The following is a 12255-nucleotide window of genomic DNA, read 5'->3' on the forward strand; positions in this document are numbered from 1 at the left end:
TAGATCCTTTTTCTTTGCAAAAGTGACGCTTTAACATTTCATATAGTACTAGTTTGGTGGTGATGAACTCCTTTAGCTTTTTCTTGTCTGGGAAGCTCTTCATCTTTACTTCAGTTCAAATGATAGCTTTGCTCAGTAGTCTTGGTTATAGTTCCCTGCTCTTCATCATTTTGAATATTTCTTATCAATCTCTTATAGCCTGCAAAGATTCAGTTCAGAAACCAACTTATGTGAACTCCCTTGCAGGTAACTGTTTTTCTTGCAATTTTTAAGGTTGTCTTTTTTCTTTTTGCTGTTTTGATGGGGTATTTTCTACCTTTTTTTACTTCCAAATTTATCAAAACTGGGTTTCCTTTAAAAATCATCCAGACAAGGAAATAGGTATGTTCAGGCTCATAGGACAAAACCCTTTAAAGCAATGACAAAGCATACTCATTTAATGGAACATGAGAAGTCTTGCTTGTGCTTGTGGGGAAATTTCTAAGGGGAGACCTCTGGATAATCCATCACAAATTCTCAGTTCATGGTACCTATTATTTAATTAATCACAATGATGGATATCTTTAATATTAGACAAAAATTAACAGCTTCACAGTCTCGAGACTATCATTACTCAAAACACAACTTTTAAAGGACATACTCAGCTTTCTTTTTAGGACCTTATAAAAACTTGAATGATCATAAATTGAGCTTAACTGAGATAAATCAGGGAAAGCTGGTAGGTTCATTGTTGATGGTTCTCTGAAGTCCTGAGTTGATCCTCATGAAGATAAGCATGGCAGGTAGACAAGAAATAGGATACAGATTTGTCAGAAATGTAATGGAATATTTCGGCTCAGCAAGGGGAATTTAGAAGTCTTTCTCTGCTTGCTGGTCACAGCCAGTGTGTCAGCCAGCAATATCCTCTTACTGGCAGGTAACCATAGTGCTGGTTAATTAGCTCTTGTTTATGTCCTGACTATTGATAGACTTAAATTATATTCATACTGTCTTGCAGAATAAACACATAGAAAAGTTTACCTTTGATCTAAATATGTCCATCCCTTTTCTGCAGTGACATTTGAACTGTATATCAGAATAAAAAGCTTGTAACAAGTCAGGCAGAAAAAGTAGACAATTTAAGTCCAATAATTAAAAAGTATCTGATTAATGATAATATTGGCTTGATAACAAAATTTCCTATTTCATTAGAAGTTTAAGATGATTTATAAAAATGCTGGCATTACCTCTGAGATGGATGGTATAAAAATACCATGAATATCTCTGCAAATTCCTCAATCCTCATATCACTTTTTTAAAAAAGATTGTATTTATTTATTTTTAGAGAGAGGGGAAAGGAGAGAGAAAGAGAGGGTGAGAAACATCAGTGTGTGGTTGCCTCTCACATGCCCCCTACCTGAGACACGGCCTGCAATCCAGGCATGTGCCCTAGGAATCGAACTGGCGACTCCTTGGTTCACAGGCCAGCACTTAATCCCTAAGCCACATCAGCCAGGGCATCATTTTGATTTTTTAAAGATAGTGCTGTAGTTGTTAGTATAAAGATATTCTTTATGTACAATTCTTGAACCAGAATGAATTTTATTCTTTCATGACCATTAAAAAGCTTTCCCTTTCCCGAATTGTTACAAATTCTTCCAACAGTTCTTACAAAAAGTCAAGAAAATGGTTTTTCTAGGCACCAGGATAACACATCACTTGCAGTAATTTACATTGTGGAAGAGTTTGTTTCTGTGCAGTACGTTCTGTTTAATGAGGCTTCTGCTGAGCAGCTCAGTGAAGCGTTCTAGGGGTACTGGAACATTTTCCTTCTGAAGACAAATGCCCCATGGATGGCATGCTCCGGCCACCGTCACACCAGTTTAAAGGACTTGTGGGTTAGAGTAAAGCAGGGACAAAGCATCTCTCCGGGACAGCGTATGTATCGAAGATCCTTGACCCTCTACCCTCTTACTTTCTTTTCCCCTCCAGTTTCCTATCTTTCTTCCCAAAGAAACAGAGACACCAGTCAGAAATAGAGATATGCTTTCTTGGTGTTTTGATGTGCAGACATCAGGAAGCTAAAAGCAAGATGATTATTTATAGAATCCCTAAAGCTGAATGTTGTCAAATACATTGCAACAAAAGGTATTTAAAGGGCAGCTGTATATACAGCATTCTGTCTCTACTACACTGCCCTCATATCACCAAGATGTTTTAACAACAAAATCAGTTTAGTTAATTATAAAAGTTAGAGCTGCCACTGGCAGCTTACTAGTTTTGAAACTTTCCACAGAACTTCAGCCAACATGACATTTTGATTTTATGTGTCCAAGAAGTGGTCAAGGTTGATCAGTCAGCTTCCCACAAAGGAAAGTGCTCCTGACAGAGTGGTGGCTATAATCGTGTGTGTGTGTGTGTGTGTGTTTTAGGAAAGGGACACACTGAAAAACAGTATCACAATTATGTATTTATAAAGTGTTCATTTCTACAAACTGGAGATTTAACAATGATTGATAGAACCAATTATTACATTTCTAAAAGAAATAAAAAATGCACAGATAGTATTAACCAAAAAGATTAAGAAAAACTTTCAATCCTGTTTATCTTCTTAATGAATGCAGCACAGAGCATCATAAAGGCCCTTATATCCTTGTTACATGGCATGAATTACAAATAGAAAGACCAAAGAAACGGTATGACTTACCTCTAACAGGGTCTGATATGTGAATCCTTTGTCCCTTTCTAAATGATAACAGATGCCTTTCATTATGGAGTTCTCATAATCTAATAACCCATCCAAAATATTCATGATTATGGAAGACAATACCATTGCCATTTTCACAGTCACATTATGATTTTTAGTGTGTTGAATACAGTAATTATTTATTACAAGTAACACATGAAAATACGAATAAAATATCTTTATGTACAAGGTGGCACATCATGATTTCTATCTAATATTTAATAATACACTTGCAAATTTCCCTGCATTAACATAGTGGAAAACAATAAATACAAACATTAGGTAATAGAAGAACACTAAGAAAATAGGAAAGTCCCTATGGATAAAAACTGTCAGCTCTGGAAACTTTAAACTCAAGGAAAGGTCCTAATATCAGTGAGCCCACACACCTGGGCTCTCAGGTTAACTGCTCACAAACACCTTTCCTAAAATTTGTTCTTCTGAGAATGTTCTTATAAAATGTACAAATGTGCCTTTTCCCATCTCAAAGGACAGGGGATATCCAGGATTTTTTGATTCTATCAGATTGTTGTATGTCATCTTGGTGTTGCTTTGTTGGAATAGATGATTTATATAGATTTGTGAGTTGGATGGAAGTCAGGATAAATTCCACAGGGCTTTCTCTCTTTCTACTCCTGGAGCACAGAAGCTGAAGATTAAGCCTGTAGGGGAAAAAACAGTTCATATTTCAAGAAAGTGAAGAAGTGGAGATGTTGGGGGAGAGGATGGGGGAGAATAGTGGAATTTTTTCCGCCCAGTAGAGTCACTTGAATAGCTCACAAGCAGTTCAAACACAACACGCCTGAAAGGGAGACCACTATACTGCCCCCCAGACCCGCCACCCTCACTCCACAACTCCCATCTGCGCATCAACTCCGTGATTCATCCGGACACTCATGCTAGAAGTGTGGACGTCATCTATGGCCCTAATTTCCTCATCCCCCACTGCCCGCATTCAATCAGTCACCACTGCTGGAGAATTTTATTGGCTTGGCATTTCTCTATTCCATTCTCTCTCTTCATGTCCACCTCCACTGCCCCTGCAGATATGGTAAAGCCCTTGTTTTTTCCCTGGACAATATTGCACTAGTCTTCTGACTTCTTTGCTCAGAGTCTCACTCCTTTTGAATTATGCTTCCAAAGTAAATGTTTGCAATGTGTCTCAAGCGCAAGTCTCATCATATTTCTTTTCTGATTAAAACTCTTAACTGTACTCTATCCCCAGTGGGATACAATTCAAGGTCTGTTGCTTGGGATGACAATGTAATTAAGAAATTTATTGACGAAACCCATTCTTCTCCTAATACGTTGGGAGAAAAATGAACAGAAAACTCTCTACTTCTCCTTCACAGGAGAGACAGAACTTTGGTTGACTACATTTTTTTTAAGCAGGACAGAAACAATTTTCTCTGTTTTTCCAGAGAAGCAGGAGGTAGCAGCTTCTGTGCGTCAGGTGGGAAAGGGGTAGTGGCCTGACCTGGCAGAGGTTAGTTGTTTTCTGCTGCTGTGGCGGTGCTGGCGGTTTGCTAGAGTCTGGGAGGAGGATGGTAGGGTGGGCGTGGGGTTGCCAGTGGCGCTGGGGTGGAGACCTGCACCCTACTCTTTCATGGCACGGTTGGCAGAGGCAGGGTCTTTGGTAGGCATGGTTGCACTGTTGCCTTGCATAGGGAAAAGCTGGCCACTGGCTGCCGTGGCTTGGGGGGCAGTTTGAAGGGCAGAGAGTGACCATAGGCTCTCTGTCAAGACTTTGTGTGTGGGAAGAACTATAGAACAGAGTATTTCTGATGTTCTACCAGAGCATCTGCCACTGACAGAGGGTCCAGCACATGCCAGAGCATGGTGTGGCCTGGAAAGAGCACAATGATTATAAGGATGACTGTGGAACAGACCCTCTCTCTCCAATTCTGGGCTCATTTCCTGGGTGTGCTTTATATCCAAAGTTGGAAGATCTCCCAAAATGAGTAAGTGACTTCTTGATGGCGTTAATGAGGGAGGAAAGAATCTCATTTTATTCTGCTTAGAAAAAGAAAGTATTTTACTCTCATCCTGTGAAGACTTTATAGTTTACTGTGGTAAATGGAACTTCCTATGAACTTCTGGTGCCTTTTCTGCTCCAGCCTCTTTTCCCAGTCCGCTGGAACTAAACTCTATCCTGTAGGTGAGTGCTTCCCAAGCATTCTACAGTGAAGAACCATGAACCATGTGTTTTTTTTTTTAATTTCTAATCAGCTACCAACTGATTTTTTAAAAAATACAATAACATGAAGGGAATGTTGCAGCAATATCAGATTGCTCTAACAACTTTTTATTTTTTTAATTTTTTAAAAGATTTTATTTATTTATTTTTAGACAGAGGGGAGGGGAGGGAGAGAGGAAAAGAAACATCAATGTGTGGTTGCCTCTCACACACCCCCTACTGGGGACCAGGCCTGCAACCCAGGTGTGTACCCTGATTGGGAATCAAACCAGTAACCTTTCATTTCATAGGCTGGTGCTCAGTATCTAACAACATTTTAAGTATTTACACTCAGTTTCTGTTAATCTCATCGCGGAACAGTATCAATGGCTCACTGACCCAATGACAGATGTGTACAGTGCAGCTCTAGGCTAACCAATTATTTGTGAATTATTTCATACATCATGCAGTTTTACAGTTCTTTGCATTTGTACATATTGTTCTCCATCCCTAGAAAGACCTAGGTTACTTATTTTTATTATTATTCTGTAAGTATCAGGCCAAATACCATCTTCTCTAAAAAATTTGCCATTAAACTTCAAAGTGCCATGTCTATCTTTCCATACCACTATCTCCTTATTTCCCATATTATATTAAAGCAATATTCCTTATGTTCATTTCTCTCCACTTTTATGAGCTCCTTGAGGACATTAACCATGTCTTGTCCCTCTTTATACCTGGCCGCATACTTGGCAAGGAATAAGACCTCACTTTTTGTTCAACTGAATCACACTCCTCCACAGGTGTGTTTCCAAGTGAAGTCAAGAGTGTGCAGCATAGATCAGCAAGGTAAACATCTGGATTTATGTGAGTAGGATAATGCTTGTGATTAATATTGCAGTGACCTTTTTCTTTTCAAAGATCTACCACTAATATAGAAACAAACTGGAGTTTTTATCAGAGTGTCCATAATAGCATTTTTATTAGTGGCTGGGCAGGACACACAGATAGATAGTGGACACAACAATATTCTTCCCCCCGGACACTGCCCTGATGCCTGTGATTTTTGTGAAGCCAATTATAGGCCTATATGGATTGTTGTTCTTTTTAAAAAATCTATAGTTGTCAGAGGGCAAAATTTTCTGCACGTTCTAAAAAGCATCAAACACTAATTGTGTGGGCACTTAATCAATGCTTCTTATGAAAGCTAAATTAATCAGAAAAAAATCTCCTTAACAATTCTAGGGAAGCAAAAGACAATCCCATGTTAGGCATGGACAGTTCATTCCAGCAGGCCTAAAATTGGCCTGAGCTATGTCAATGAACTAAGAAACATACCTGCTTACATTGATTCCTGGTCAAAGCATGAAGTATGCAGAATAACAGTGTTGCTTGTAACCAGAGTTTTGAAAAATTTCAATTATTTATTGATTAACTTATTTTAATGAAATTAGTCATCTGCTTGTGGTCTCAGTGAAATACCTGGAGGGCTCTGTCACTCAGCTAGTTTTATGCAAGAATTTTCCTTCAGGGCCAGCTGGGTATACGAGAGCCCAGGTGAGACTGCATTTTGGATCGTGTTCGGAGCCTACATCCATGGTTCCTGGACCCAGAGAGGAAGTACACCCTAGTGCATCCCTACTGAGGAAGGACAGTCAGACCTCTGAGCTGGTTTTCCTGGATTGCATGGCCTGAGCCAGCCTTTGCCTGTGATGTACATCTCAACTTCAGTGGAGCTGTTGTCCCATAACCTTTCCTGCAATAAACTACAATTCATAAGCATTGTCATTTCAAGCCCTGCAAGTCTTCAATAGCAATAGAACCCTGTCTAACTGCCACTGTCAGTGTGTGTATAGTGGCCCAGGTGAAAGGAAACTGCAATTAGAAGCGAACATCGCCGACAGGCGGGAAGAGCGAATTGTGTCATTCCTGAGGTAGGCAGGGCAACAGGAAGAATTTTTTACAGCCCCTGGCAAATCATTTCAGTGTTTGTTTTTAGACAAATAGACTGATGGTTTCACTACCATAGATCATTAACTTCCCATTTTACAAAAGTCTTTAAAAATAATCTAAGCTGTAGCAGCCTAACAAAACAGATATCACTGAGTAGCTCAGTGAATGAAATCAGGAAACTTACATATTTACCGCCCAGGTGTGGGGAGGATTCGTCAGGCTGTCAGTTCTTGGTTTTTCCTTGTGCTGAGTGCTCACCTAAAAACAGAAGATATGTTTTGATCTGTAAGCTGAGAGAGCAGATAAGGATGAAAATAAAATTTCTTGGCTTGTTCTTTGTTTTTCAAGAAAAGTCTAATTTCCCTGCAAGAATGACATTAAAGCCACAATTTACCTCTTGGTAAGGTCTGGAAATTGTTCACAAAGATTTATGAGCTTTTTCAGCCATCCTCTGTTTTCACCCTAAAGGAGCAATGCTAACTAGCTCCCTGGGAGTGCGGATGGGTGTGAGTGGGAGGCGATAACAAGAGAGGCACCCTAGGGAATGAGTTATCGATTTTTGTTTGTTCTATTAGCTGGCCCTGCCTAAGTAGAACTATGTCATATATTTAAAGTGCCATTTTATCAAGAAGACATTCTAGGATCCTCTGTTTAATTCAGTGAGAGTTTTGTGAAAATGAATTTATAGGTCAGCATGAACACTTTGGTGACATACAGAATGACACAGGGGACATTACTCAAAATAACAGTGTTATTCCACTGCCCAGTATAAAGACAAATATTAACCTAGGCAGTTTAGAGACATGCCTCCGGATTCGTGATCAACACATTTCACATAACCTGTGTCTTTCAGGTGGATTCAGGTTTCGACACCAGTCACACTAAATAAAAGCAACATGGATTAAAATCTCCAGCTTTGAGAATAAATGTCATCATTTCGCTCTAGGTTTTATCTACCATGTAGAGAATCTGTCTTTCGGGAATGTTGTTGATGTCACCTGTTACCTGCATGGTCATGGAGGTAATAAACAGTGCCAGAAACCTATGAGGAGAACAAACTGGGTTTGCCCTGGGAACTTTCCTTGGGCCCCATGCTCTGAGAAATGCCAGGCCGAGAGCGATGGCTCTCACAGCCCAAAGCCCAGAGCAGCTCCTTGCCCACTGAAGGTGCAGCCCCTCCTGGAAGCTGTGGATGTGAAGTACAGGAATGACAAGTAAACAAAGTAAACATTTATTGAACACCTACTGTCTCCCAGAAGTCATGTGAAACAAATTATAGAAAATCATTACAATTCTTAATCTCTCCCTTCAAGGGCTCTCTAATTGGGAATAAACAATGTGAAAAAGATTCAACAGCAATCTGATTCCAATAACAATGATAATAATGATATCAATGGTAAAAGCAAATGGAACATATGTACCTAGAAAAAACAAATGGAAGAAAATATTCCAAACATCAATAGTGATTGCAACAAGGTTGTGTTTCTTGAAAATTTTTATTTTTTTCCTACTTTGTATTTTTCTACCCTCCATTATGTATATTGGTCAAATATTAAAATAGGAGTTTAAGCCATAAAGAGATATTCCAACATGGTAATGTATGTTGATTTGCCAGAGTAACAACAAGAGGAAAGAAAGCCCGTGTACAGCTGGGGGAGCTAAGGATGATTTAGTGAAAATGCATGCAGAGAGTGAGCCAAATACTGAAGGACTGGGAAGACAGAGGCTGAATCTATGTATGGCTTTATAAATCTATTAATCTTTTTGTTGATTTTTACAGTTTTACTCTTTTCTTGGTGTTGATGAACTTTTATTTGTAAAAATAAATTAGCAAATACAAGTGTGCCTGCTAATAATACAATGATAATGGGTTACTGTCATAATTTAGGAGGGGAAGGTAGGGAGACCAAGGCACCATCTCCTCCTTCAGAAGACCTGAGCACATGGAGGAAGACAGGGGCAGGGGATGAATGACATCTGGGGACTATGCTCTGTTAAGTGGTTCAAGACGGAGCCGGGGGAGTCTGGCGCACCATGGCCGGCCTGGCAGACATGCTAAAGTGTTTGAAGTTAATCTGAGCGTATGACACACTTATCAGAGTTTTCTAAGCAGAGCAATATTATAATGATTTCAGATCTGCTTTTTCTTCTTCCAAATGGTTCAAAATCAAGTAATGTTTTGAAACTAAATTCAAAGGTCTTATGTTTTCTTTCTTCTGTGGAGTCATGTAGTCTTTAACTAATTTAAGCAGTTTTCTTCATAATTCTCATCGCCTTTAATATTACAACTGAGATACGGTGTTTCAACGTGCTCAGATGTGACATCAGTGGAAATCACACTGAGTGTGCATCGTCTCACACGTACGCCCTGCAGTCTGTCACGGCGTGTTTGACGTGGCCCCGTTTCCTACTGAAGCTGTGTGGTATCTCATGTTTGCTGTTCATCTTTTTCTAAATGCATGTTCTTTGTTATACTCTAGTAGGCTTTCTCTTTTACTTAAAAAAGCCTCCTAATTTAAGTAATCAAATTTTGGACATGTATGGGCTAATATTTTCAGCAGAAGAGCCCTGCTGGAGAGAGAACGTACTTAAAAGAAGCAGGGGGTTGGAAAGATGAACACCATGGCCGGATCTGAGGAGGCGTGGGGGCAAGGAACTGTCTTATCAGCAATAACTAGGGTTCACGGAGGCTTCTAGAAACCCAGACATTTTAGCACCCACTGGCATTTCCCTCGAAGGCGGGTGGCTGCAGGGCTGTTTCCTTGGAAACATGATTTACTGACCTCTAAAATGACACAATTTATTTTCAGATATAAGACTAGAGTTTATAAATTGAAATACTGACCAATCCAGTGAACTCTTATGGTCACAGAAGCTCAAGTTTCATTTTGTTACCATTTAGGCACTTTAATGCCCACTGCGTTCCTTAGAGGAAAATAACGTAAAATGTATCACTTATCAATTCTGAGTGATGGGTAGTCAGGTATTTGTTCTATCAAGTTATTTTCTGTATTTTTAATATTTCTAGAAATAATCTATACAAGAGTTAGGGGCAAATTGGACTAAATCTGTGAACTTTGATCAAACTTAATCATTTCAGATTTTATTTTAGTTATATTTTAGGAAAGATGTCACTATTGGGCGAAAGAGTTTAAGTGAAAATAATTATCATGTAACTTCTGTTGAGTATAGTGAACATGAGTGTATAAAGAAAGCATGACTGAATAAGTTTGAAAGGCAGTGGAAAGAGATGTGTGAGTGTTTCAGGAACCAGATTTCAATGAAACTGTGGCAGCACAAGGAGCATTTGGAGATCATCATGTTTTAGATTATTAACTCTAGGCTGTGGAAACTGACTCCGAATCACTCAGTCAGTCTTGTCCTCTGACCAAACATTTTCCATGGTCATCAGCTGGGTTGACCATTAAGAGGTTATTTTATTAAATGAGGTGTGAGTTCTAAGTGGGAATTGGCAGAACTAGAAGTACCAGAGAACAGATCTCATTATTTCCATGATGAATGTGCCTCCCTATGAAGAAAAGGGCCTTGGAGAGCCAAGGGTCTTGGCTATCCCGCCACAGCCCCTTCCACTTATCACTGCAGCTACTCTGTGGGCGGGAGGTACCAGTGTAGGCAGCATTCTCCGCGGGCCTTAAAGAACAGTCAGATATTACATTTGTCATCAAGTAACGGAAGCTTCTTTAGAGTTTTCTGCCCTAGAAGCCACAATTCAGGTGGCAGTTGTCATTTCCCTGGTAGGAAAGGATGGTGCAGTAGGTGGTCCTGATTGCAGCTCCCTCCCCTCAAGGAGGGCCCGGGCTCCTAAACGGAGGCTTCATGCAAGTGCAGGTTGGCACACCAACACCAGCCTGAAGAGCCCTGAGGCTGCAGTGTTAGGTTAAATTCCCACAGGGGTAAGGGAAAGCACATCACATTGTTATGATGCCTGCTTGCAAGTCATGAGCAGGTTCTGAGAACTCTTCTTGACAAATGGGATAGTCACGCTCAGGATTCTGCTTGAACTTACTCAGGACTAGTTCACATTTAGGCTGCTTTTCCCTGACCTGGTAGAATAGGCTTGGCTACTTAGTGGCACCGGGTGAATAGCCAGGGAAACCTGTGAGTAGTTTCCAGTTATCCTATGAATGAAGTTCACTCCTCTGCCCATTCAGATAGTTACATCTGAGAGAACAGTGTAGGAATAAAGGAACCATGTACATTAACGAGTGGAAGAGATACATGAATGAAGACAGTGTCTCTTAAGAGAGTGGCTGGCTCATGTTAGGGGTTTGGGCATGTCTGCAGGTTTTGGGTGGTTGAACTTTTCACATCTTCTGTTGTCTCTCTCTTGTTTTATTTTGACACTGTTACGGATATCCCCCACTTTCCTCTCCTTTGCACAGCTTGTAGTTTATTCTAGTTAGAATTTCCTAACTGAAATTTAATTCAGCCTTTCATATCTTGTTCTTGAAGTGAGAAAATATAACTTTTTATTTTACAAAAAAATTTTGCTGCCCTGGCTGGTGTGGCTCAGTAGATTGAGTGCTGGCCTGAGAACCAAAGGGTCACTGGTTCGATTCTCAGTCAGGGCACATGCCTGGTTTGTGGGCCAGGTCCCCAGTAAGGGGTGTGCAAAAGGCACACTACACATTGATGTTTCCCTCCATCTCTCCCTCCCTTCCCCTCTCTCTAGAAATAAATAAAATCTTTAAAAATTTTTGCTACATATTTATAATGTTATTTGTCATTCTATTATTCACACTTTACATAACATCTGTATTCTCAGTCTATTTTGCATCGATAAAATTGGGAGAACTGAATAATGTAAATGTGTTAATGTAACTTGGTATTTAAATTAGAGCCACATGAATTTTTTTGTAAAATTAATAATTATTTATTATTTATCTGTTTTGTAATACTGATGTTTTAAATATGTGGCCTACTCAAAGCAAGAAAATAATCTGTGCTTTTTAATTTTAAAAGCTATGTAGAATCACACTTATTATTGCTGTTGATATACTATAACTCATACAAATCATATCTATATTTTGAAAAGAACCTTTACATACAAATCAAGCAAAATTGAAACATAAGAAAATGGAAAATGAAATGCAAATTTTATCAACAGGAAACTGTGTTTTGTCCTCATGGGGAAACTCAATTAAAATCATATGAAATTATACAAAACATGATTTACATTTTAACTGACAAATCCTGGTCCCTGTGGACTACACACGGCCATTACCAAAAATGAAACAAAATAACAGCGATGATAAAAACCCTTAGCACATGTGATGTTCTTTTTACCCCTACTGAGGAATGGAAAATGCCCCTAGTTGCCACCCCTTCTTTAGAACACATCTACACATTATAAAAAGCAACTTCTAAAAGCAAGATAATG

The 12255-nt window shown here is 39.4% G+C and overlaps 1 protein-coding gene across 2 annotated transcripts in view; it reads right to left on the bottom strand.

Moving 5' to 3' along the window:
• Positions 1 to 2429: 2429 nt before the first annotated feature.
• EMCN (endomucin) overlaps positions 2430 to 12255 on the bottom strand; it is a 93665-nt gene continuing 83839 nt past the window's right edge. For both annotated transcript variants that reach the window (XM_045183791.2, XM_024574910.3), the window contains 2 exons: positions 7039 to 7112; positions 2430 to 3387 (listed from right to left, as the gene is read on the bottom strand). In XM_045183791.2, coding sequence (XP_045039726.2) covers positions 7078 to 7112 — 35 coding nt within the window. In that variant the 3' untranslated portion in view covers positions 2430 to 3387; positions 7039 to 7077. The remainder of the gene's footprint in view (positions 3388 to 7038; positions 7113 to 12255) is intronic.

The sequence above is a fragment of the Desmodus rotundus genome, chromosome 4 (assembly GCF_022682495.2).
Source record: "Desmodus rotundus isolate HL8 chromosome 4, HLdesRot8A.1, whole genome shotgun sequence".
Taxonomy (NCBI): Eukaryota; Metazoa; Chordata; class Mammalia; order Chiroptera; family Phyllostomidae; genus Desmodus; species Desmodus rotundus.